We start from the raw sequence: 25,057 nt of genomic DNA, 5'->3' as shown, positions 1-25,057 counted from the left end.
GTAGACCAGGCTGGCCCAAACTCACAGAGATCTGCCTGCCTCCACTTTGAAAGTGTTGGGATCAAAGGCGTACGCCATCACACCTGGCGACTACCCTGTATTTTTACAAAGGAGACGGTTGGTGTTTTCCTCTTGTTTTGGTACATATTATGATTTTGTTTGTTTTTGGTTTGGGCACGGTTTGGAGATCAAACCCATATGGCCATGTACATGTGAGGTCATCTCCATCTTCCCATCTGAAAGTTGTATTTGAGGGCAGGCAAAATGGCTCAGACAGCAAGACCACTTGTGGCCAAGCCTGACGACCTGACCTCAATCTCCAGACCACATTTGGGGGAAGGAGAGAACTGACTCCTTCCTGGAAGTTGACCTCTGACTTCAATCAATGTGCTGTGGCATGCTCCCTCCCCAGCTCCCCTCAAATAAACACAATTTTTAAAAACTTTACTTTGAGGCACTGTCTTACTATGTAGTCCAGGCTAGCCCGAGACCTCACGATGTCCTTCCTGCCTTAAACCCTCCTGCGTAACTGGAATTATAGGCATTTGACACCATCCTGAGCACATTTTACAGTTTGTAAATGTGCCCTGGGAATTGAATCTTGGGCACACAAGGGAGGCAAGCTCTCTGTCACTGAGCAACAGCCCCGCCTTTGGATGCTATGGTTTTTGATTGAATGTCCAGCATCTTGTGTAAAATGAAACAAAATTAAGAAAACAGTGCTTGTTCCTGGAAATGAACACGTCTTTCCACAGGTAGGCAGTGCAGGAGGCTGAGTCAGTCTCCTTAAAAGGTGTGCTAGAGTGAGATTTGGCCAGGATTCCTCTCACTGTACCACAGCTTCCCAGTTTCCCTTACAAAGCCTGATGCTTAGGGCGGTGTCTGGAATGCAGCAGGTTTCTCAGCCCTCCTGTGGCATGGAGCTCAGGACTCCCTGTGTACATGATTACACCACGCAGGAACCTCTCCGTGTTCTCGCCTGGCAGTAAGAGGCGTGCGGTTAGTGCTTTGACAACTGCTGCTTTCACTAGGGTGAAGGAAGCAGAGGCAGAGGCCAGAAGAAGGCACTGGATTCCATGGCACTGGGCTTACTCACATTTGAGAACCACTATGTGGTGCTGGGAATCCAACTGTTTCTCTGCAAGAGCAGCCAGTGCTCTGAATGTTCAGCCGTCTCTCCAGCCCGTTTGGCTTTTGTTATCCTCAGAGAGGGAGCGATGCTCACATTTTTCTAGATTGTGAGTGAAAGCAGAATTTCAGACTTCCTGATTTGTGTCTTATTAATAGGGAAATTCCATTCAATCAATATCAGAGAACGATATTATTATGATTTTTGAATGCTGAGGATTAGCCCAGAGCCTCACACACATAAGACACACGTTCTCCCCATTGAGCACACACTTCTGGGTATGTGACAGTCTCACCCTGCTGCCCCGCTGGCCTTGAACTTGTGCACACATGAGCAGCCCTCTTGCTCAGCCTGGCAAGTAGCTCTGACTACAGGCCTGAGATGTGCAGTATATGGCTCAGGAAACAGTATTTCTTTCTTTTCAAAATGTATTTTTATTTCATGTGTATGAATTTTTTTAACATTAAATTTTTTTATTTTATGTGGATGGATGTTTTGCCTGCAAGTCTGTCTGTGTATCACTTGCATGCCCGGTGCCAGAGAGGCAGACACAGATACCCGGGAACTGGATTTACAGATGGTTGTGAGCCACCGTGTGGACGCTGGGAATCAAACCCTGGTCCTCAGGAAGAGGAGCTTGTGCTCTTAACAGCAGAACCAGCCCTACAAAAACAATATTTCTGATTTTAATTTTTTTTTTAAATGTTTGAGATAGGGTCTTACTATGTAGCCCAGGCTGACCTTGAACTTGAAATCCTCCCCTCAGCCTTCCTAATGGGGGGATTACATGCATGGCCACTGTACTTGGCCTAAGAAGCATTCTTAAAATTATTGTTATCAAAGGGCTTTGTTTTTACACTTACTTGTGTGTGCACACATGAACATCTGCAAAAGTGTACAGATGGCGGCCAGAGGACAGGCTATGGCAGTTAGCCCTCTCCCTCCACTGTGTGGGCCCTGGAGATTGAACTTGGACTGTCAGTCTTGATGGCAAGCTCCCTTATTTGCTGAGCCATCTTCCCAGCTCCAGGAGCTTTATTTTTTTCAGCAGCTGCATGGCACTGCTGTATGTTCAGATGACAGTTTGTTCAACCAAACCTGTATTATTGCGCCCTGTATAGACTGAACGCTGTGTTTTTGAGGCATCTTGCCCCAATTTGCCTCCTCTGGTAATTGTCTCTGCTTTCTTTGGGGAGTCTTCCCTTGCCAGCTCTGTGGGCATCTAGCTGGGTCGCCAATCCTAGTGTGAAGGCCTAGACTTGACTTTACAGGCTCCATCTTAGGGAAAGGGCCACCATCTTAGACCACCTGCTGTACTCAGTTCCAGGAAGAATCTCAGAATGTGCCATGACAATAGATACAGGGCAGTAAAGTTTAAAGAGATCCAGATGCTCCTGCTGACATTCTGTCTGCATTTATGGCCCTTGAAGATATCCAGATAACCCTGTCAGCAAGTTGTGGTTCCCCGCCAAAAGTCTAATGCAATGGTTTCAAATATAGTTTTGCACCGAAAGTCTAGACCAATAGTTTTCAAAAAATCACCTTGCCCCAAATCCCTAAAACTGCCAAGGCATGTAATTCCCAGCTTGTGGTCTTTCCCTTTAAACCCCACCCCCCACCCCTGAGACCTGGGCCGCTGCATTTCCCTCCATTTTCTGTGTCAGAGCATAGGTTGATGGCCCAGGTTCGAACCTGACAATAAAGAGACCCTTGTGTGCTTGCATCGGAAACCGGCTCCTTGGTGGTCTCTGGGGGTTTTGAGACATGGCCTGGCCTTAGGGTGAGCAGGAGGCACAGGCCCTGCTCAGCACAGCACCTAGGCTACAATGACTGATTCAGAGCAAGCCAGAGGAGAAACAGAGCTTTTGTCAGTTGGAGCCACCGAGGCAGAAGAACATGTATTGTGGATGCAGCAGCCATCTTCCTTACCTCTTGAAGAAAAGCCTGAGTGTGCAGCACAGAACAGTCTGGCCTGAGAGTGGGAACTTTGGAGAGGCGAGGCCTGACAGCCTAAGCCCAGATCATGAATAGTCTTTGGTTGTCCTGCTTCTTTCCATTCTTGCTTCATGCCTGAGGCACCCCAGTTACTGGAAGGCTTTTTTTGTTTAAGCCATTTGATACGGCTTGGTCATTGTGCAAGAAAGTATCTTCACGACTTATAACCCGTATAACCTGTATTATAAAGAAGAGATGAAGTGGCTGCATCTCCTACTCTCTCCCCCAGCAAGATGCATTCCCAGACGAGGAGATGATGCAGAGGCGCATCTTAAAGGCTTTTGTTGCATGTGGCCAAGTTGCTGTCAGCAGGCTATACAATTTATTCTTTTCTCTAGATCTACATATGTCCCTGTTTCCGCACAGTCACACTGATACTAAATAGCACTGAAATAAGAAATAAAGCCAACAACTCCTAGTCAGGGGCTGGGAGGGAGCTAGCTTAGCTGGTAGAGCGCTTGGCTAAGGGGCATGGAGGCCTGGGTCAGATCCCCAGAACCATACACCAGGCATCTCAAGAAAAACATGTTCCTAGTTAGAGGATTATTGCTTCCCACTTCCTTCCCTCCCCTCCTTCCTTTTCCACTTCCCTCCCCTCCTTCCCTCTCTCCTTCCCTCCCTCCTTCCCTCTCCACTTCCCTCCCTCCTTCCCTCTCCACTTCCCTCCCTCCTTCCCTCTCCACTTCCCTCCCCTCCTTCCCTCTCCACTTCCCTCCCTCCTTCCCACTTTCTTTCCTCTCTCCTTCTCTCCCTCCTTCCCTCTTCCTTCCCTCTCCACTTCCCTCCCTCTTTTCCTCTCCACTTCCCTCCCTCCTTCCCTCTCCACTTCCCTCTCCCCTCCCCCCTCCTTCCCACTTCCTTCCCTCTCCACTTCCCTCCCTCCTTCCCACTTCCTTCCCTCTCCCCTTCCCTCCCTCCTTCCCACTTCCTTCCCTCTCCATTTCCCTCCCCTCCTTCCCTCTCCACTTCCCTCCTTCCCACTTCCCTCCCTCCTTCCCTCTCCACTTCTTCCCTCCCTCCTTTTATCACGCGTTCTTTTCTTTTTTGGGACTGGGTCTCATGTAGACCAAGCTGGCTTCAAGCTCATAACTCATCCAAGCCTGGCCTTAACTCTGATCCTCCTGCCTGTCCTCAGCGTGCTGGGTTTTCTGGCACCAGCCACCACACAGGCCACAGTGGCTGTCCTGTCCCCAGGACTCCCGTGTCGCTCAGTGTACTTAGCAGAATTCTGAGAGGCTTTATTTTATCTTTTCTAGTTTATTTGCTTATTACCACCCATCCTATTTCCCTGAAGAAAAAGAGATGAAGAAGCAAAAGAGATCAAAGGAGAATGAATTGGGGATGAACCCCAAAATTAAAGGAGGTGTCTGGGATGTGTTCTGCAGCTTCACCTCCAAGAAGACTCAGCCTCTCCCAAAGCTAGTGTTGAGGACTGGCTAGACCAGTATGAATGTTCTAGAAGGAGGCAAGAAAGGGAACAGTGGCCCTACCCTGCTCTGCCTCCTCAGCCTAAGGCACGATAGCTGATTGGCCAGTGTCCGGTCTTGCTGCACACCCCGCCTGGGTGTTTAGGATTTAAGCGGGAGGACATCGGGAGCAGAACTCCTGGTTCCTGATCCTGGGGAACCTGGCTCACTCACAAAGATGCAGGCTCCACTCTTATTGGGGATGCTGGCCTTTGTGTCCATGGCAACGGGCCTCTGTCCGTGAGTATGGGTGTCACAGTCGATTGGGGGTCATCAGAGTTGACTGGGGGCCATCAGAGTTGATTGGGGCCATCATAATTAATTGGGGGCCATCAGAATTAATTGGGGGCCATCAGAGTTGATTGGGGCCATCAGAGTTGATTGGGGTTCATCAGAGTTGATTGGGGGTCATCAGAGTTGATCGGAGGGCCATCAGAGTTGATGGGGGGGGTTCATCAGAGTTGATTAGGGGTCATCAGAGTTGATCGGGGGCCATAAGAGTTAATTGGGGACCATCAGAGTTGATGGGGCCATCAGGGTTGATTGGGGGCCAATGGCTTTTTTTTTTTTTTTTTTGCCTGTCTTTCTCAAGCTTAAATGTGGACAGGCGAAGACACACCCATGGTTTCCTTCACTTTCTGTCTCCTCTTTTTCCTTTATTCCTTTCCTAGAATGAAAGGCTGAAACACCAGACTTGGGCTTAACAACAGCAACAAGATAATTTTAAATTTTAAAATGTGTAGGCTCTTTGTATCCTGATCTCGGTGACAGGCCTAATTTTGTCCTTGATACTCCAGCCAGGTTTGGGATTTCAGGGGTGGTCACTGAGGAACTGGGGAGGGTGTTGGGACCTGTGCTGGGAGTCTCTTTCTCCTTTGTTATAAAAAGCAAGGCTCGGGAAGCAGGGGCTAGCTCTGCTTAGCTGACTGCTGGCTGCTTCTAAGGGAAGGGATTAGCTTTTCACTGAGGAATGAATCACCGCTCTGCAATTCTTTCTTCCCCTCAGTAGAAAGTACTTGGTAACAGTACCAGCCCAGCTTGCCTTCCCCTCCACACAAAAGGTTTGTTTGGATCTGAGCCCTGGGAACTGTGAAGTAAAATTCACTATTACCCTGGAGACCAAGGACAAGATGCAGAAGTTGCTAGAACATTCGGGACTGAAGAAGAACTTCCACTGTGTCTCATTTTCAGTAAGTGCTGACTAGGCCTCAATGCTAATCCCTGGATTTCCAGGTCTCCTCCCAGGCTGCTCACCACGGTCTGACTTCAAGTATGGGTTTCTCCTGTAGTGCTTTGGCTAGGTTTCTTGGCTGCTCTCTGTTGAACTTGAGTTCCAGGTGGGGCTTACCCACAATTCCCTTCTCCTCACCCTCTTTCAGCCCCTCACCTCTGAGAACACTGCTTCTCTTCAGTGTTGTCTTAAGACTTCTCTACCCCCGTTTGACTCAGTTCTCTCCATCTGTTCTCCCGCTGCTGGGTTGAGTCCGGTGATTGTGTCCCCCGGTACCCTACTCCTCCCCAGAGTGCTCCTCTCCCGCCCAGGTCCCCCCACCTGCTGGTGGTACAGACGAAGTGGCTACCATTCGAGTGTCAGGAGTTGGAAAGAACCTCAGCTTTGAAGAGGAGAAAAAGGTTCTGATTCAGAGGCAAGGGAGCGGCACCTTTGTGCAGACGGACAAACCTGTCTACACTCCCGGCCAGCAAGGTAAGGCGTGCGTGCCTCGGGACAGACAAGGCTAGGAAGACGGCTGTGCATCGTGATGGGGATTTGTGAACGTTAGTGGGGTCACAGAACAAGGAGGGAGAAGACAGGGGTGTCCGGCGACGAAGTTTCTGGCCTGATTGTGAGTCTTACTCCAGCAAGAGCGTGGGTAGAGTTGCTGGTGCCTCTGGGCGTCTAAAACAAAGGCACGGTCTGTCCCGGAGGGTGGGGTGTCACACAGAGTTGGGTTAATGGTTCTTATGGGTAAGAAAGTGTCCAGTGTTTGGCTTGCACGTCTGTTCTTCTGTTCATTTTATTTTGTGGGGCATTCCACTCTGAAGTCTCATGCTAGGAGCCCTGGAGAAGAACTAAGAAACTGTGTGGTCTTCACCTTTCTCTCACATTGGAAAACATCCTCCACTCTCCTCAGCCTAACGGGTTTTCCTGACTCAGGAACACGTGCGAGGAAACAGGTGGAGGAGGAATTCTGGGATGGGAAACCCTCTTTGCTAATTATGCCCTTGCTGGTCTAGTGTTTTTCAGAATTGTCACCTTGAACAGCGACTTCATTCCTGTGAACGACAAGGTACGGATTTAGCTGGAGGAGGGAAAGGTGTTCGATCACTGAGAATGGAGAAGGCGATGCGGGGCTGTGGGCTGTAGAACACCCTCGGGAAGGAGTCCTAGCCTCGGGCACCAGCCCACAGATGCCCAGCCCTGTCTGTCTGTGTGGGAAGCTGCAAAGGTGACTGGTTTTCAGCCTTACATGCACAACTCAGTTAGCATGACATTCCTGAGAGATGGCTGCATCTGCTTATGTCTAAAAAGACTTTTCATAGTCGGGCGGTGGTGGTGCACGCCTCTAATCCCAGCACTTGGAAGGCAGAGGCAGGCAGATCTCTGAGTTTGAAACCAGCCTGGTCTACAGAGTGAGTTCTAGGACAGCTAAGGCTACAAGGAGAAACAAACAAAACAAAACAAAACAAAAAAGACTTTTCAGGTTGGAGAGATGGCTCAGTGGTTAAGAGATAGTGTTGCTGTTCCAGAGGACCCGGGTTCAATTCCCAGCACCCACTTGGCAGCTCACAACCTTCTGTGATGTGATTTTAGTCCCATGGATTTTGATACACTTCTGACTTGAGCAGACACTGCACTCATGTGATGTGCATACATACAGGCAGGCAAAATGTTCATACACATGAGGAAACGAAATCTAAAGGAGAGAAACGATACCAAATGGCTTTGCAGTTCAAATATTAAGACACTGGGGCTGGTGATGTAGGTCAGCATTTGGGGTTTTGGGTTCTGTCTCCAGCATGTGTACACACACACACACACACACACACACACACACACACACACACACACACACACAAGGGTATACTTAATAAAAGGAAAAAAAAGACTGTCCACTTCTATATATTTTTTTAAAATTAAGAGGCAATGCTAGGAGAGGTGTCGCACGCCTTTAATCCCAGCACTCGGGAGGTAGAGGCAGGCAGATCTCTGTGAGTTCAAGGCCAGCCTGGTCTACAGAGTGAATTCCAGAACAGCCAGTGCTACCCTGTCTTGAAAAACAAAATAAATAAACAAACAAATAAATAAAATGAATGAATGAATAAATAGGCAAGATAATAAATAAGGTCATTTATAAAGTAGTCAGTTTTCTTCTGGCAACGTTGAAAGTGTGGTAACCCTTGGCAAATATACTTCAATATTCCTCCTCCAATTCAATCCTTAACATCGTGTCTTTTCCCCAAATCTTTACTTTTCATGTCGTGGGATATGGAACCCAGGGTCTGACCAATGTTAGGCAAACACTCCCTGACGGAGCCACATTCTGGTCATAAGTTTTTGTAACGAGTTTGATCTTGTTCAGGGCACGCTGTGGTTGTTACAGGTCAGCAGCCATAATCACGTTATTTCCCGACGGTCTTTCCGTCTCTCTTTCCTGTCACCAGTAACCCTTCCATAACAGAGTCTAGTATACTATTGGGTATTGATTTCAAAGCGATGGGCGCCGTCTCAGCGGCTGCTTGGACTCTACCGCCCCCTGGAGGTTGATCTCATTAGCTACCCTGTTACATTTTTTTTTTTTTTAAAGAAGACAGTTTTATTTTCTCCCATTGACCTAGCAACTTATAGATTCTTAACACTTTCTACCAATCACATTTAAGATTATAGTTGAGCACATAAGAGCCCTCTTCTTAGATATTACCTGAATTTAGCCTTTAGTTAATTCATTTCCCCATTGGTCACTCCCTTTGGGGTTGCAAATGATAATTAACGGTTATTATCCCTATGTGATTCTTTTTTTTTTTTTAATTGATTTTACCATGAGTGAAAGTGAGGTCACTCCTATCCACAGGCTTTTGGGTGTCAAAAGAAGGAGCCAGGAAACGATTTGCTCCCAAGAGGAGGTTTAAAGTGTGGGAGTCCTGGGCAACAACATTCCCCTTCAGGGACGGGAGCTGCGGGTCTTCAACCCTTTTAGGGCTGGGGATCCTCTGAGAAAATCTCTTTCTTTCTCTACTGGATGAGTCTTAACCCCAGCGTTAAGATAATGTCCAGAGGGGAAGGCGTCCTTCCAGGACACGTTCCCAGGCTGCACCGTGAACTAACCTGTGCTCTCTCTGCCTTCCCTTTCCAGTACTCCGTGGTGGAGCTGCAGGTAAGCGGAAGCACCAGCTCTCCTGGGAGCTGTGGGGACAAGCCGCCCGGTAACGATTCCCACCGCGGCCCAGAGTTTCTAGACTCTGCCCCAGCACCGGGAAGCCATAGGTCCACCTCCCCTTTCCCATTGTCTCATGTCCACTGTCCTGAGACGGAAACCTCTGTGGATAAGGACGGCAGGTCCTGCCATGACCGCTTTCCCCTTTGGCTCTGGTGACTTCTCTGTGCAATGCCCACTTAGCCACACAGGCTGATTGTCCCTGTTTGTCAGCGTCACAACACCTTTTGGATAGAAACTTGGTAGCTGAATGATAAATACCTTTGAGGAATGTCCCAAAGGGTGAGGCCACTGTATCTCCTCCACGTTTTTTTTTTTTTTTAACAAAATGACCCATATTTTAGGCAGCGTACAATCAGTTCCCTCAGCCTTATTTCTTAAGAAGGACTGAACATGAGTGAACACTCCTGATGAATAGGACTTTAAAGTCTATTTCCTGAAGCCATTGATAACACCTGCAAGAACTCGGAGAGGAAAGGGTTTCTCTTGAATGAGGCTGGATTTACAACAATAAAGTCATAAATCACACAGGGAGCTATTTTTTTCTTGTAAATAATCTATACATTTTCAGTGTCCATGAAGGCCAAAGGTGAGCATTGGATCCCCTGGGATGAGAGTTAAAGATGATTATGAGCCACCATGTGAGTGCTGGGAATCGAACCCGGGTCCTCTGGGAGAGCAACCGGTGATCTTACCTGCTGATCTAGCTCTCCAAACCCTGCCTCTTTTTTCTTGGATAAAGCCTGAAGAGCAATGGGTAGAATCCATTCCCTGCTTTTTGCCATGCAGAGCTGGAAGCCAAGTAGCGAGCCACATTATGCTGTCTCTCTTTATTTGGACACAGGACCCAAATAACAACAGGATTGCACAGTGGCTGGACGTGGCACCCCAGCAAGGCATCGTAGACTTATCCTTTCAACTGGCACCAGAGGCAACGCTGGGCACCTATACAGTGACAGTGGCTGAGGGCAAGACCTTCGGCACGTTCAGTGTGGAGGAATATGGTAGGTGCAGGAAGGAACAAGCCAACGCGTTGGGCACAGTCTTGATTCCAAGTCAGGGAAGGTAACGTCAAGGTTGTTTGCTCGTGTTTTTAATCAGGGCTGAGTCTAACTTCAGGAACATTTGTTTTTTAAATAACAGCACTCTAATAATTAACTAGTTAATGGAATTATCGCTGTCTCCATACTCCTCTGTTATCTCCTAATTATACCAGGACCTTGTGTGTTTCTTTCTCCTCTCCCCAGTGTTGCCCAGGTTTAAGGTAGAAGTGTTGGAACCAAAACAATTATCAACCTTGGAGGAATCCTTCTTTGTAAGAATATGTGGCAGGTAAGTTCGGAAGCTTTGGAGATGAGCACTGGAGGCCCTGGGGGTGGGGGGTGTCAGAAGAGAGGTTATGTAGGTGATTTGATGTGGCTTGGAGTCATGAGTCATCCAGGAAGTTTTATAACCACCGTGTGCTCTCACGTTCCGTTATGAATTTAGTCGAGATTGTGGATTTAAATTCTACAGTGCACCAAGTACAACACCGATTCCCCCGGGAAAATGAAAGAAAGGAGCGCTGGTCTGGTGGAAGCCTGACTTCCCAATTGCTCGGGGAAACGGAGGCAGAAGAACGGGACATTCAAAGTCTGCCAGGGCTACAGAGAAATTTCAAGGCTGGCCCCGGTTCTTAGTGAGACCTCGTCTCATAGTAAAGAAATACGAAGAGCTGGGGGTGTGGTTCAGTGGTAGCTCAGAGAGAAAGGGAGGGAGGGAAGGAGAGAGGAAAGGAAGGAAGGAAGAAGGAAGGGAGGGAGGAGGAGAGAGACCCCTGTGTCCATACGGTGGTGCTTGAGTGTAACTAAAGAAGGGAAGGAAAGAGCTGGAACATCACATGACTGTCAGAGCACCTGACTGAGACGGGAGTATGGGAAAGAGGAAGTGTGTGTGTGTGTGGTGTGTGTGTGTGTGTCAGGGAGTTTCATAATTGTCTCCTTGTGGGTTTTTTGTACGTTTGTTTTTGGTATTGTTTTGTTTTAAATCAGATACACGTACGGAAAGCCTGTTCAAGGGGCCGCGCAGCTCTCAGTGTGTCAGAAGGCCTACACCTATTGGTACCGAGAAGTGGACCAGGAACAGCTACCGGACAAATGCAGAAACTTCTCGGGACAGGTGAGCAAATGGAATCTGAAGAGCTGCTTTATCCACGTTGTCTTTCACAGCCTCAGTAAACACCGGCATGAAAAAGTGACGAGAAGCGCAGAGTGAAGGCTTTGGTGGTGGTGGTATGTGTATGTGGTGGGGGGTTCCCCCTGGCCCAAGTCCGAGCAGCAGCACCCCTCACCAGAATGCAGCTTCTCAGGCTGCACTGGAGCCGGGGAGTTCATTGTTTCCTGTTCCCTTCCCCTTCTCCTAGCTCGGAGTTTCAAAGATGTTGTGTTACAGCCTGTGTGCGGTGTATTTTCTGTGTAGCACTGGCTGTCCTGGAACTCGCTTTGCAGACCAGGCTGGGCTTGAACTCAGAGAGAGATTTACAATGGTGTATTCTCATGTCACAGCAGAGTTTTCTCTCTTGAGGAAACTGAGGCATGGAGTTGAGCAGCTATGTGCTCTCTGTTTGCCTCCACAGACTGACAAAGCAGGATGCTTCTCCGCCTCTGTGGACATGTCCACCTTCAACCTCACTGGATACATGTACAGCCACAGCATTAATGTTGTGGCTTCAGTGGTGGAGGAAGGGACAGGTAAGAGGGGTGCTGCTTGACCCATAAAGAAAGGAGAGGGGGCAGCAGGATGGCTCAGTGGATAAAGGAGCCTGCTTCTAAGCTGGCTGACCTGAGTTCAATCCGAGGCCCACAAGGTGGAAGGAGAGAATAAACTCCCATGAACCGTGGTGCACATACAACATCACACAAACATACACAAAATAAGTAAGTAAATAAATAAAATGTGAGCTGCCAATAAAGAAAACGCAACAAGAATAACAAGAGGAGGAGGAAAAGGGGGTACCCTGTTCCCAGTCCTCAGACCAGGGAAATCTCAGCCGTTCCCCTTCTACTACCTGGGGAGACAGAGTTGATTTACTTTGACATTTGGTCAGAAACACAGCTTTGTATTTCCCCTGACACCATCCTCTCTGGAATTTTATGTTCAACATGAAGATGAGGATGCCAGGACTCAGGACATGACACATCTGTTTCCTTCTGCAGGGCTGGAGGCCAATACCACCCAGGACATCTACATTTCCTCAAAGATGGGATCCATGACCTTTGAAGACACTAACAATTTTTATTACCCCAATTTCCCCTTCAGTGGGAAGGTATGCTAATTTGTCTTTGTGTACCCCCAAACAAGCCAACCAACCAACCAACCAACATCAAAGACACATCAAACTGACTGGGCTATTCCCACCTCCTTCCTGCTGTCCTAAGGGCTTGGTGTGCCTTGACTAATTAATCTTTACAGTACTCCTGTGAGGTAGACACTATCATTTGGCCCCATTTTACAGATGACAAAACTGAGGCAAGAGAAGGTAAATGATTTTCCATAGGTTTCTCAGCTGCTGAGTCATTATAATCAATTCATCCACAAGCAGCGTCCTCACTCTCTTTTGGTGCCATCACCATCAGAGTGAAATTCTAGGCCCTTCCTAAGACCAGAGGTGGTGTCCTCCTCCTCCTCTTCCTCTTTCTAAAAGTTTATTATTATTATTACTAATATGTGGGTGATTTTCCTGCACGTGTGTCTATGCACCACATGTGTGCCTGGTGCCTGCGGAGGACAGAAGAGTGTGTTGGATCCCTGGAACTGGAGTTACACGTGGTTGTGAGCGGCCATGTAGGTGCTGGGAATTGAACCTGGGTCCCCGAGAGCAGCCAGTGCTCTTAACTGCTGAGCCGTCTCTGCAAACCCCAGAGTCTCCTCTCCTGATGTCCAGATCTTTGGACTTAAGAGCTGCAGTGCTTCTGGGGGAATCGTTTAGCCCGGGCTCCTGGGTCTGGGCAAGATTCACACCGCACGTCTCAACAGAGAGCCGTTTTCAGATCTTTAATCTGTCATTAGAGATTTCTAATTTCACTGTCTGACTGACTTGTCGCTCCCTTAGGAGGCCTCTTCCTCCCCTTCCTCCTCCTCTTCCTCCCCTTCCTCCTCACCTTCTCTCCCTCCCCGCTCCCCTTCTTTTGTTCTGTTTGGTTTGTTGTTTGTTTGGTTGGTTTTGGTTGTTGTTTTGAGGGTCTGGCTGTTTAGCCCAGGTTGGCCTTGAACTCTGAGTCCTCCCGCCTCAGCCTCCTAAGTGCTAGGGTAACAGGTCACTGCACCCATCTGCTTATCTTTTTTCCCCCAAAGAAATGACCAACACAACTTTATGCACCTCTAAACTTTCTTTTTCCTTATTCATCTTATCCACACCACAGATGGATCCAGTTGTCTTTAGACATTAAAGATTCCATAACTGGGGAGGTAAAGAAGTCTATCTTTAGGGGAAAAAAAAAGCGAGCTGGGGCAGGAGAACCTCAAGTTTAAGGCCAGCCGGCCTGTATAGCCAGAACCTATAGAAATAAATAAATAAACAAGCATTGAAATGAAATCAAAACAATGCACAGAGCCTCAGAAGGAGCCTATGGGAGTGAAAGGCCAGGAAGCCAGTGTCTACACAGCAAACCAAGTTCTGTGTCAGGCTCCTACTTCTGCGTTTCCAGGTCTGGGTACGTAGTGCGGTTGTCAGAACATTTGCCTACCCCGCACAAACCCAGCTGTGGCTTGAGCCCCAGAATCCTGTTAACCAGGTGTGCTGGTGCATGCCTGTAATCTCAGCCCTGGGGAAGTAGAGGCAGGAGAAACAGATGTTCAATGTTATTCTTGGCTACAAGATGAAGTCAAGGCCCGTCCGGGATGCAGAAGGCCTCTTCTCAAAAACAACCAAGCAACAACTTCTGTGTATTTCTCAAAGCTTGAATCGCATCTATCTTTTCCTAAAATGTGTTCTTGGAATTTCTATTGTCACTTTGCTTTGCCTCATACCCCGGTCTCCTCCTAACCTAACTTTAAAACCTCAGTGACTTTCACCCCTCAGGTAAGAGTTAGAGGCCACGATGACGCCCTCCTCAAGAATCATCCGGTATTCCTGGTGACTTACGGCATAAATGGAACCACCAAGCAGACCCTAACTACTGACAACAACGGCCTTGCTTCCTTCACACTGGATACGGTCACCTGGAATGCGACAGCCGTTTCTCTGGAGGTAAGCCCTGAGGAGGCAGCATCCCAGATGAGGATGATCTGGAGGGAAGGCTCCAGACTTCTCTCTGCGGTTCTCTGGCTGATGTGGTGTCAACTCGGTCACTCTCTGGCCCCTCAGGAGGTTTCCCTAGGTTCCTTCGGGTTTTAGTAGTAACCAAATGAAAACCCTCACACCCGAAGCGCTACGCTGCTCTCATGAATTCATCCTCGTTTCTGACTGATGACAGACCTGAGACCCGAGCAGGAAGGGAAGTGGTTCTGAGTGAGGCCTTCATCCTCTCTTTCCCTCTTCCTTGTGAAAATGACTCTTTGGGGTCAGTTTTCCACCATGGTGACAAAACACCTAAAATAACCAACTTGAAAAGAGAAAACCTTTCATTTGGTTCACGGTTTCACAGTTTGTAGTCCGTGGTGGAGTGGCCCTGTTGCTCTAGGTCTGTGGTGGCGCAGTATGCGACGGCGGGAGCAGATGGCAGAGGACGCGTGTTTAACTCATGAGGGCCAGAAAGTGGGGGTGGGGAGGGTGGGGCGCACCCCCATCGGAGTCTGTTTCCTAAAGGTTATTCCACCTGTCAGTAGTGCCACAGCCTGGGAACGCATGGCTTTCAGGGGACATTCACGCTGCAAGCACCAAGAGGCCTGTGGGTTTAGATGATGTAAGGCCGGTTATGTCAGTTTTAGCTGGACAGCTGAGCAGTGAATGCCATGAAACAGTCACACATCACGGCTCTGGAACGGGAAGTGCTCACCGCCCACCCATCCGCATTGGTCAGCTGGGCAGATGATCTAGGTGGACTTTTGGGTGTGTCTGTGGGCCCGCTGGCTGCACGCTGGTGTTCTACCTCTCTCTCTCTCTCATCCCCCAACCTGCTAGCCCGTGTGCATGCTTACAGCAGTGATGAGTGCAAGGGCCAGAGCTGGCCCACCAGGGCTTTTCCAAGTCGCTGGTTAGCGTGTGCTAACATCCTATTGCTGACACATTGTCAGCCAGAGAGGATGCTATGCAATTACTTGGTGAAAAATATTGGTACAGGAATATGACAGACCGCGGCCATTGTGACGTCATTCAGCAGCACTGTTTAAGCAAGCACATACAATTTGTCTTGTAGCTAACTTAACTAGATATTTATTCTAGGCTTCAGTCAACCATTGCATTCAGAAATAACTTTTTTTCAACCTCCTCATCCTCTATACCTAGTTTTCTTATCCCTGAAATATAAACTTGGTCATGCTTATCTACCCAACTGGCATCGGTCTTAGGAAGGCATATCACTCACAACTGCCCATCACTTGACAACTAAAATTCATTCTTTCTGCCTTTGTCTTCTACATCACAATGTTCCTGCACACATCATTTTGTAGTTCCCCATTGTCCTTGACATTGACATTCCCCATCTGTCCTTGGCTGGGCCTCTAGGAAAATGCCCACTTGTCATTTGTCATTCTCAGGAAGTGAAGACTGGAGAGAAAGAGCTCTGTGGTTAGGAGTGCACATTGCTCTTTCCTTCCTTCCTTCCTCCCTCCTTCCCTCCCTCCCTCCCTCCCTCCCTTCCTTCCTTCCTTCCTTCCTTCCTTCTTTTTCCTCCTCCTCCTCTTCTCTTCTGTTTCTTCCAGGGCAAGTTCCAACTAGAGGATGTGGAATATAATCCAAAGGAAGTACCTCGTTACTACGAAAATGCCTATCTGTACTTGCGTCCCTTCTACAACACCACCCGCAGCTTCCTGGGCATCCGGCGGCCAAATGGCCTGATGAGGTGTGGTCAGACCCAGGAGGTGCTAGTGGACTACTCCATTGATCCAGAGGATGCAAGCCCAGACCAAGAAGTCACCTTCTCCTACTATGTGAGTTGGGAAATGGGGGCTTGTAAAAGAGCATCGAGAGAGAGTCAGCCAGAGGAGAGACAGATGCCTGGATGCAGGACATGTGTGGAATTGCTGAATTTTAGAGACACATTTAAAAAGTTGAGACACCAGAAAGCTGGGTATGGTAGTGTATACCTAGAATCCCAAAACTGAGGAGGTAGAGGCAGGAGATCAGAAGTTCAAGGCCTGTCTGGGCTACATGAAATCCCACCTCAACAAACAACCAATAAAATCCAGATAGGCGTGTGGTCTCAGCATCAAGACGGCAGAGGCAGAAAGATTGTTTGCGAGTTCAAGGCTAGTTTGAGCACCACAGTAAGAGCCAGTATCGAAAAGTCAAAGGAATAAAAGATTTTCCGCAGTCTTTTTTCAACTAAGGCTTTCAAGCAGCACACATTTAATCCTTAAAGCATACCTCAGTTACAATTCACTGCACTTTAGTGATCACGGAAGCCTGGACGTTGTGACGTGTTCAGCATTTGCACACACCTACCGGCAGCTCTATTGCACTGTCTTGAAATACAGCAAGGGATGGGGGATTGCAGACAAAGAGGTTTGGTTTGGTTTGAAACAAAAACCCATTGTGACTATGTAGGAAAACAAAACGAGAAATTAACGGAGAAAATGGTTAGTCCAAGGCTGCAGCGAGGTGAGTGAGTGGGAAGGGAGGGAGAGAGAATATGGGACGCAGAAACGCCGTCCTTCTGTGTTTCAGTTTTTAATTTGATTTTTTTGTTAGTGCTGAGGATTGAACCCAGCAAGCACTCTACCACTGAGCTGTACCCTAGTCCTTCACTGCCATGCATACACACGCACACACACACACACACACACACACACACACACACACACACACACGCACGCACGCACGCACGCACACTGTAGTGCGTGTGTGCGTGTGTGTGTGTGTGTGTGTGTGTGTGTGTGTGTGTGTGTGTGTGTGTTAAACATGTAGAGACTTCAGGCTTCACAGGTTTCTTTACTCACTGAGCCATCCATCCTGCCAGCCCTGGACTATATCCTTCCCACCCCACCCCCCACCCCACCCCAAGACAGGGCTTCTCTGTATAGCACTGGATGTCCTGAAACTAGCTCTGCTAGGCTGGCCTTGAACTCACAGAGATCCACCTGCCTCTGCCTCCCAAGTGCTAGGTCTAAAGGCGTGCCCAGCTTCTGGACTATATTCAAAGCAATGTTATAAACTGAAAGTTGACATCAACAGCAGCCTCGGTGGGGAAGCAAAACCCCCATTTGGTGGACAGCGAGTAGTGTGTAAAGATAAGCAAGTTACTGGCCACTCACGGCGACTAAAGGAACCAGACGCAAATAAACCTTAGGAGGCATGACCCAGAGACAGTCTTTGTTCCCTTTCTCTCTCAGTTTCTGAGACTGTCTCTCCTCTGGATCATACCGGTTACTTCTGTCATTTCATGTCTCCAGCAAGCTGTAAACAACCATCTTGCCCCAGCAGAATAGGGAGGGGCGTGCAGAAACTAAGTCACAGTGAGAAAATAGACAGGGGTCTCAGGACAGGGGTGGGACAAGAGGCTGGGGGGGCTGGGCCCGAGGAGCTCTGAGAATCAGGTTGGGTGGCTGAGAAAGGGCAGCGAGCACTGGGTAGGAGCAGGGCTGCCTGCCTGCTGACAGAAGCCAGGGCTTCTCTTTCAAGCGAGAGCACGCAGGGAGTGCCTAGGAAGTAGCAGCATTCTCCTCCATGAGCCAGATGCCGCCAGATCGGCTCTGGACAGTGTAAGATTCATTTTCACCTAATTGAACTGTAATAAAGAACGATTGTGATGATGGATTTTTGGCTGACTTTATGCTACAAGGATTATAAAACAATAAAGTTTGGAGATCCTAGAGAAATCCCGGACTTCTGCTGTGAGGGATTCTTTTTTTTTTTTTTTTTTTAAATGCCGTCTGTCCTTTGTTTCTTCCACCCTCTTTCTGGCTCTCAGCCAAGGCTCCACTTGGAGAAGAGCCCTCAGGACCTGTGGGCAGGCAGCCTTATCTGGTAAGCAGACAGCTGCTAGGTGAGGTACTGTGCAGTCTCAGGAAGCCTGCAAAGAGTTGCAGTTCACCATGGGGATGCAGACATGCTCCTCAGGTAGGGGGCCCAGAGGAAGGGAACTGACTTCTGAGCTTTGGGTTTGTTTTTTCTCTCTCTCTCTTCCGTAGGTAACAGGGAAAGGGAGTTTGCAGAGGGAAGGGCAGAAGCAGCTGAAGGTTAAAGAGAAAGGTGAGTGTGCATGCTTCTGGGAGACGGAGATGTGGGCAATCCTAGAGAAGAGTTCCTATGCACGGAGGTGACTGGAGAAGGATGCTAACAACCAGACACTGGAGAGAAAAGGGGGGCGGCGCGGACCCTGAGGCCCCACCAGACACTGGAGAAGAGCCGTGCAGGTGGGTGTGCAGCCTTGCTCCTCTGCCTGTCTTCTTTTTCAGGACCAAAAGGCTCCTTCTCCATCTCGCTGACCTTCACCTCCAGAATGGCCCCTTCCCCCTCCCTCGTCATCTACACCATATTTCCCAGCGGAGGCGTCATAGCTGACAAAATTGAGTTCTCTGTGGAGATGTGCTTTGACAACCAGGTAAGGTGGCAGTGAAGAGTAACTGGAGGAGAAAGTTCTTGTGTGTGATGGAGTTGGGGACCAGCAAGTTCAGCGCAGTCTGAAGAGCACATGGAAGTCGATGGTCACACCGTACTGTGTCTTCAGTGTCTTAGAGCTATGCTGAAATCTCTTTCTTCCCCCTTCTGGTCCTTCCCCTTCCCTTACTGGTCTCCCCAACGCCCCCTCCTCCTGCTCCCCCTCTTCCTCCTCCTCCTCCTCCTTCTCTTTCCCCCTCCTAAAGTCACAGCAGAGCTGGAGGTGGGTAAGATGATGTGAGTTCAGGGCCAGTCTAAACTACAGGGAGAGCCTGTCCCAGAAGGCACGTTCTCCCCCTCTGTTCCAGTCTTCTCTCCCTTCCTTTCCCGTCTTCTCCCTCCCTTCCTCCCTCCTTCCCTCCTCTTCTCTTTATTTTTGAGACAAGGCCTTGCTATGTAGCCCAGGCTGGCCTTCAATTTGCAGCAATCCTCCTGCCTCTGTCTCCCAAGTGCTGGGGTTGTAAGCACGTGCCACCACAGCTGGCCACATATCCCCGTCCCCCAGGTTCTTCTTCTAAACTTGATCAGTCTCCCCACATTTTCCATCTCTGTCATAGCATTCTAGTATCACAGAAATGTGTCTTATCAATCATCTAACAGTGATGGAACGGGCTGGATCCCAGGCAGAGGCTTGCTGGCTGGTGACCCAGGTCCCTCTGCTTCACCTGCTGTCCAGGATGACTGGATCCCCACTGCATACCTTTCTCTTGCCCAGGTCTCCATTGGCTTCTCACCTTCCCAGCAGCTCCCAGGAGCAGACGTGGAGTTACAGCTGCAGGCCGCACCTGGGTCCCTGTGTGCGGTCCGGGCTGTGGATGAGAGTGTTCTGCTCCTCAGGCCCGAGAGGGAGCTGAGCAACAGCTCTGTGAGTGGTCTGGGAGGGGTGGGGCCCAGGAGATGATGGAGAGATCAATTCAGCTGCACCAGAGCATGGCAGTGGGCAGGAGTCCTAGGGAAATAAGAGCCCGATGAAAGGTGCTGGGAAAGCTGTGAAGGACTTGAAAGTAGAGCCCTGTGTGGTGGTGGCACACGCCTGTAATGCCAGCATTGGAGAGGCTGAGGCTGTCGGCTCGTAGCCTGCCTGGGCTATATAGTGAGGCCAGAAAGGAAGGAGGGAAGGAAGGAAGGAAGGAGGGAGGGAGGGAGGTGGGAGGAAGAAGGACTAAAGGTATTTGAAGGACACAGTAATATGGATGCTGAGGAGGAAGAGGGGTGAAACAGGAAGTATGAGGACCCGGGAAAGTGCTGTAGAGGTTACCACAGAATAAACAGAAGAATCCATACAAGTGAAGCAAGACAGCATGAGCCGTGGCCGCAGAGTGGGCGTGGTCTCCACCGGCTGTACTGAGTTGGGCTTGTTCTCCCCTCCCCCCATCGCAGGTCTATGGGATGTTCCCATTCTGGTACAATTTTTACCCCTACCAAGTGGCTGAGTATGATGAGTGCCCCGCATTTGGCCCATGGGACTTTCCTCGACCCCTCATCGATCCTGTGCCCAGAGGGGGACTGAGCAGGCATTCCATCATCTGGAGACCCTGGCACTCTGAAGGCGCGGACCTGTTCAGTTTCTTCCAGGTGGATGCCCTGACGCTTCTGTGAAAACAATGAAAACGATGGTGTGGGAACAGGGGAAGGGGACCCCACCTCTAAGAGAGCAGAGCGGCTCATGCGGGCAGGAAGGATGTGGGAGAGGCTCTGACCTGTAGGCTGTTCTCCCTGGAGAACTTGTCTGCTCAAAGAACCACTGTGTGAGCCGGGCGGTGGTGGCACACGCCTTTAATCCCAGCACTCGGGAGGCAGAGCCAGGTGGATCTCTGTGAGTTCGAGGCCAGCCTGGTCTACAGAGTGAGCTCCAGGACAGGCTCCAAAGCTACACAGAGAAACCCTGTCTCGAAAAACAAAAAAACAAAAACAAAAACCACTGAGGCTGTCCTAGAACTGTTTCCATGGCCCCCACAGGTGACACTTGTGGGAGAGAAAGAACAGTGGGAGCGGTAACCCGGAGGCCTGTATTGTCATAGAAAACAGTTTATACCCGTTCCAAGAGCAGGGCTTGGGATGCTGTGTGAGCCAAGCCCGACCGGGAGATGTCCAAGGTCAGAGGCCATGTCTTCTTCATCGGAGTGTTCTTTCTAATGCTGGCCTTTCTGTAACACTCGTGTTTTCGTAGGACTGAGTATGGCCTCTGCCCTCAGAAGCCAAACACTGAGGACACAGTGACATTTGGGAGAAGCATAAGCATCTTGATTTTTAATGAATTCAAGGCTGAGCTAGTTAGGCCTCATTAGTCACACTGAAGTCTCAGGCAATGTTATCTTCCTTTCCTCCTGGTTTGGGGGAATGGAACCCAGGGCCCCGAATGCCACCCCAATGCTTCCTGTCACTGAGCTGCACACCCAGACCACAAGTGACCTAATAAGCAGGCTGGTCTCCGTGGCTCGATGCTGGGTGATAACCACCAGTCTCGCCATTAGTAACAAAAGGATATTTTGATTCAAACCTTTGAGGTCTGGTCGTAAGGTAAAGCCCCCTTCACACTTCACACTTCATGGTCTCTTTGGTCCTTATCAGGACATGGGCTTGAAAATTCTATCAAATGCCAAAATCAAGAAGCCGGTAGACTGCAGTCACCGCCCTCCACACTACAGCCATACCATGGAGGGAGGTAAGCTGCAGCTCTGGGCCCTGGGACCCTGGAAACCTCCTCTGCCCTTGCACTGAGTGTGGCCTCAGATTGGTACTGGGTCGGAGATGCAGGACGTGTCTCTCCAGGAAGAGCCTTTGGAGCCTGGGTCCCTTATCTGTCCATTCTCTGGCCATAGCTCTTGGCCGGACTTCCCCAGGGACCCTTCTGACCTCGCCTCTCCTCGGCGGTCCTTTGCTTTGTGTGAGTTCTCCGGCTTGCTCTGAGTTTCTTACTTAGCAGTCTCACAATGCCAGCTTTCCGGTTTCCAAATGTTTCTTCTCAGACTCGTCAGCAGGTGGCGGTATTGCCCCAAAGACTGGGTTCGCGTCGCCATCGCCGCAGACAGAGGGCTCCCAGGTCCGCCAGTACTTCCCGGAGACCTGGCTGTGGGAACTGTTTCCGGTCGGGTAAGTGATGCGGTGGAGTCTGCAGAAAATTCAGAGTCGTCATTTCGAAAATCTCCGTGTCAGGAACTCCTCCCCCGGGGTCCCAAAACAAGCACTCAAACTCCGACCTCACACCCACGTAGTGCAGACTGCACGCTCGCCCCAAATCTACAGTTTTGCAAGCCACGGGCCACATAAGCATTGTGACACCCCTTCTCCCGTATCTGGACATCTCCCTCACCCCAGGATTTACATCCAGGAGCCTCTACTTTTCCGTTTGCCCATCAATTCTCTCTAATGCTCTCCGGTCCCGCACCTCACTTGGGTTCTTGTTGTGTCCACAGTAACTCGGGAAACAAGGTGGTCCAGGTCACAGTTCCCGATACCATCACTGAGTGGAAGGCTATGACATTCTGCACCTCGCAGTCCAGAGGCTTCGGCCTTTCGCCGACTGTTGGGCTGACGGCTTTCCAGCCGTTCTTTGTTGATCTGATGATGCCTTACTCAGTCGTTCGTGGAGAATCCTTCCGCCTGACAGCCACCGTCTTCAATTACCTCAAGGACTGCATCAGGGTGAGAGCGGGGATGCCGGAAGTAGTGTGGCCTGGAGCCTCAGGCCCACTCCAAGTCCATCCCTAAATTGGAAGCATACCCAATTTCTCTGGGAGATGCCCTGCTGCTGTTACAGGCCCTGAGTCCCTAGATCACCCTTTCCTCTGTCCCCACCCCTCCCCTCCCACCCCCCTCTTTCCCTCCTTCATACTGTGAGTTGAAACATGGCTTCAAGCCCCTTAACCAAACCCTCGACCACTGAGTTATGTCCCAGCACTCCTTTTATTTATTTACCTGTTCATTCTTTGACAATTCCATACACGAATCATTGGTCATTCCCACCTCCCGTTATCCTCTCTCACCCCGTTCCCACCTCCCAGTAAAAGCCTTTTTACTTTTTATTGTTGAGGAAGAGTCTCACAAAGTTGCTTCCACTGGCCTTGAACTCCCTCTGTGGCCCAAAGCGGACTTGGACTCAAGCTCCTGCCTCAGCCTTCCCAGGCCTTAGGGTTTCCAGGCCTGCACTATCACGGTCCACTCTCAGACCTTTTATGTCTTTAATCCTTCAGATTCAGACTCACCTGGGCCCGTCAGATGAGTACCGTGTAGAGTCACGGGCAGATGGTCAGGCCTCCAGCTGCCTGTGTGCTGATGAAGCCAAGACCTTCCACTGGGATATCACCGCTGTCAAGCTGGGTGAGAGAGGAATAATGGCCCGGAAGCCAACAGGAGCCAAGACCTCAGGGCTTTCCTGCTGCGTTTGCTTGTCTCTGCTTTCCTCCTTTTTATTTGCCTCTACCCTTTCCCTTCTGAGCCTGTGTGATGGGTAAATAAGGGAAGGCTCAAAGAGACGATCAACTGTATCCAATCTAGAATATTCTGAGTGCGAAAGGCGAGCTTTGGGTATTATAACAGGACAAGGACCCACCGTGGGACAAGGACTATGCTGACTGCTTTAATGTACCAATCCATTTTTAGAAATTTTTTTTTTTATTTTGTGTGTATGTGTCTAAGTGTATATCCATGTGCCATGCGCATGTAGGAGCCTGTGGAGGTCAGAAGGGGACATCAGATCCCGGGAATTGGAGTTATATATGGTTGTGAGTCACCATGCGGGTGCTGGGAACTGAACCTGGGTCCTCTACAAGAGCAGCTGGAGATGTTAACCATTGAGCCACCCTTCCAGCCCCTGTACTAATTCCTTTAATCTTCATACCAACCCACTGGCTGTCTCTCAGGGAGTAAAACCCTGCAATCAAAAGATGGCCTTTGATTTAATAGTTATACACTATTGGAAAACTTAATGGGTTGGAAGAGCAAACATTTATTTATTTATGCACAGTCACATATATTCCGGGCTGGCTTCAAATTCCTGTGTAGCTGAGGATGGTCTTGAACTTTGGATCCAAGCCTCGAGCTCCCAAGTGCTGGAATTCTAGGCACACGTGACCACACCTGGTTTATGTGGCACTGAATTCTGTCATGATGCTATCAAGCTGCGAGCCAAGGCTATGGCCTTATCTGGAGATTTGAGAGAAGATCTGCTTTCCAGTTCACCTCCAAGTCCCTGTTTCTGGCAGGCTCATGATCCGAACGCCACATCTTAGCTTCAGCTGTGGGCTGGAGCCCCCATCCCACGTCTCACATGAGTCTTCTCTGAGCTGTTTCATCACAGAGCAACTGTCCTTCTCCAGAGCACATGGCTGGCAAGTCTGCTCACTGGGGAGAACCTGGAGCCTTTGTGTAACATTTGGAAGAGCTAACCCATTGCTTCTGCTCTGTCTCTTCACTAAACACGAGTCACTTGGGCTGGGGACCTGCCTCAACGGCAGAGTGATGGCCCAGAATGTGTCACAAGGTCCCTACTTCCACTCTCAGCACCCAAACTACAAAAAAACCAAACGCCCTACCCTACTCAATGGAGTCACTCCAGCCCATACCTCAAAGGAGATAATTATCAAAACGCAGGGCTCCTGCACCCTTAGAAGTCACCTTTCACACTGCCTCCTCATCACCGGCATCACCCAGGAATACCTGAGAAGTGCAGAATCCGGGCTGCACCCCAGGCCTTGGAGCTAGAGCTTGCCCTGTCGACAAGGTCCCGGGTGATGGATGGGTCACGATAGCTTGAGAGTCTGAAGAGGAAGAGGCCTCGCTGGCCCCTCTGGTTGTTATGGTGACACTCACACTCCCCTTCCTTTGTCTCCCCTCAGGTCGTGTTAACTTCACTATTAGTACTGAGATTGTCGACAGCGATGAACTCTGCGGGGGCCGGAAGGGGGTTGTCCCTAACAGAGGCCGCAGCGACACTCTGATCAAGCCAGTTCTTGTCAAGGTGAGTGTCTTTCGGGCTTGGTGTCAGAGGTGGAGACGACACCCACACAGGGTGCTCGATGCCCCACCCCGACAGTCAGTTTCACAGCCCTCACGCTCTACCTCCAGTCTGGAAACTTCTGCCTTCTCCTCCCTTGGCCCTCTTGTCTTAGCCGTTTGCCTAATCCATACCTGTGGCCCGCGAAAGCGCTCAATGGGATGCCAGGCCCTCGGCAAAGAGTCAAATAAATGTTAGCTTCCCTTCCTCAAATTCATGACCTCATCAGTTGCTTTTTTAACTCGTTATGAACCCCATGGTTAACCTTGCTTCTAAAAAGTTTTCTAAAGGTTCCCCTAGCTG

The 25,057-nt window shown here is 49.6% G+C and overlaps 1 protein-coding gene across 1 annotated transcript in view; it reads left to right on the top strand.

The window, feature by feature from the left end:
- Window positions 1-5,668: 5,668 nt before the first annotated feature.
- The window catches only part of A2ml1 (alpha-2-macroglobulin like 1), a 37,317-nt gene continuing 17,928 nt past the window's right edge, over window positions 5,669-25,057 (top strand). Inside the window, exons 1-20 of the mRNA XM_015987728.3 lie at window positions 5,669-5,780; window positions 6,133-6,295; window positions 6,826-6,878; window positions 8,943-8,963; window positions 9,868-10,027; window positions 10,271-10,355; window positions 11,054-11,180; window positions 11,638-11,752; window positions 12,218-12,327; window positions 14,083-14,250; window positions 15,864-16,091; window positions 18,291-18,351; window positions 18,558-18,703; window positions 19,475-19,624; window positions 20,140-20,334; window positions 21,331-21,424; window positions 21,729-21,852; window positions 22,176-22,404; window positions 22,953-23,079; window positions 24,597-24,718. Coding sequence (XP_015843214.3) covers window positions 5,721-5,780; window positions 6,133-6,295; window positions 6,826-6,878; window positions 8,943-8,963; window positions 9,868-10,027; window positions 10,271-10,355; window positions 11,054-11,180; window positions 11,638-11,752; window positions 12,218-12,327; window positions 14,083-14,250; window positions 15,864-16,091; window positions 18,291-18,351; window positions 18,558-18,703; window positions 19,475-19,624; window positions 20,140-20,334; window positions 21,331-21,424; window positions 21,729-21,852; window positions 22,176-22,404; window positions 22,953-23,079; window positions 24,597-24,718 — 2,538 coding nt within the window. The 5' untranslated portion in view covers window positions 5,669-5,720. The remainder of the gene's footprint in view (window positions 5,781-6,132; window positions 6,296-6,825; window positions 6,879-8,942; window positions 8,964-9,867; window positions 10,028-10,270; window positions 10,356-11,053; window positions 11,181-11,637; window positions 11,753-12,217; window positions 12,328-14,082; window positions 14,251-15,863; window positions 16,092-18,290; window positions 18,352-18,557; window positions 18,704-19,474; window positions 19,625-20,139; window positions 20,335-21,330; window positions 21,425-21,728; window positions 21,853-22,175; window positions 22,405-22,952; window positions 23,080-24,596; window positions 24,719-25,057) is intronic.

This window comes from Peromyscus maniculatus, chromosome 3, assembly GCF_049852395.1.
Source record: "Peromyscus maniculatus bairdii isolate BWxNUB_F1_BW_parent chromosome 3, HU_Pman_BW_mat_3.1, whole genome shotgun sequence".
In the NCBI taxonomy this organism is placed as follows: domain Eukaryota; kingdom Metazoa; phylum Chordata; class Mammalia; order Rodentia; family Cricetidae; genus Peromyscus; species Peromyscus maniculatus.
Note: the sequence above shows the minus strand (reverse complement) of the source record. Positions and strands in the feature narration are given on the sequence as shown.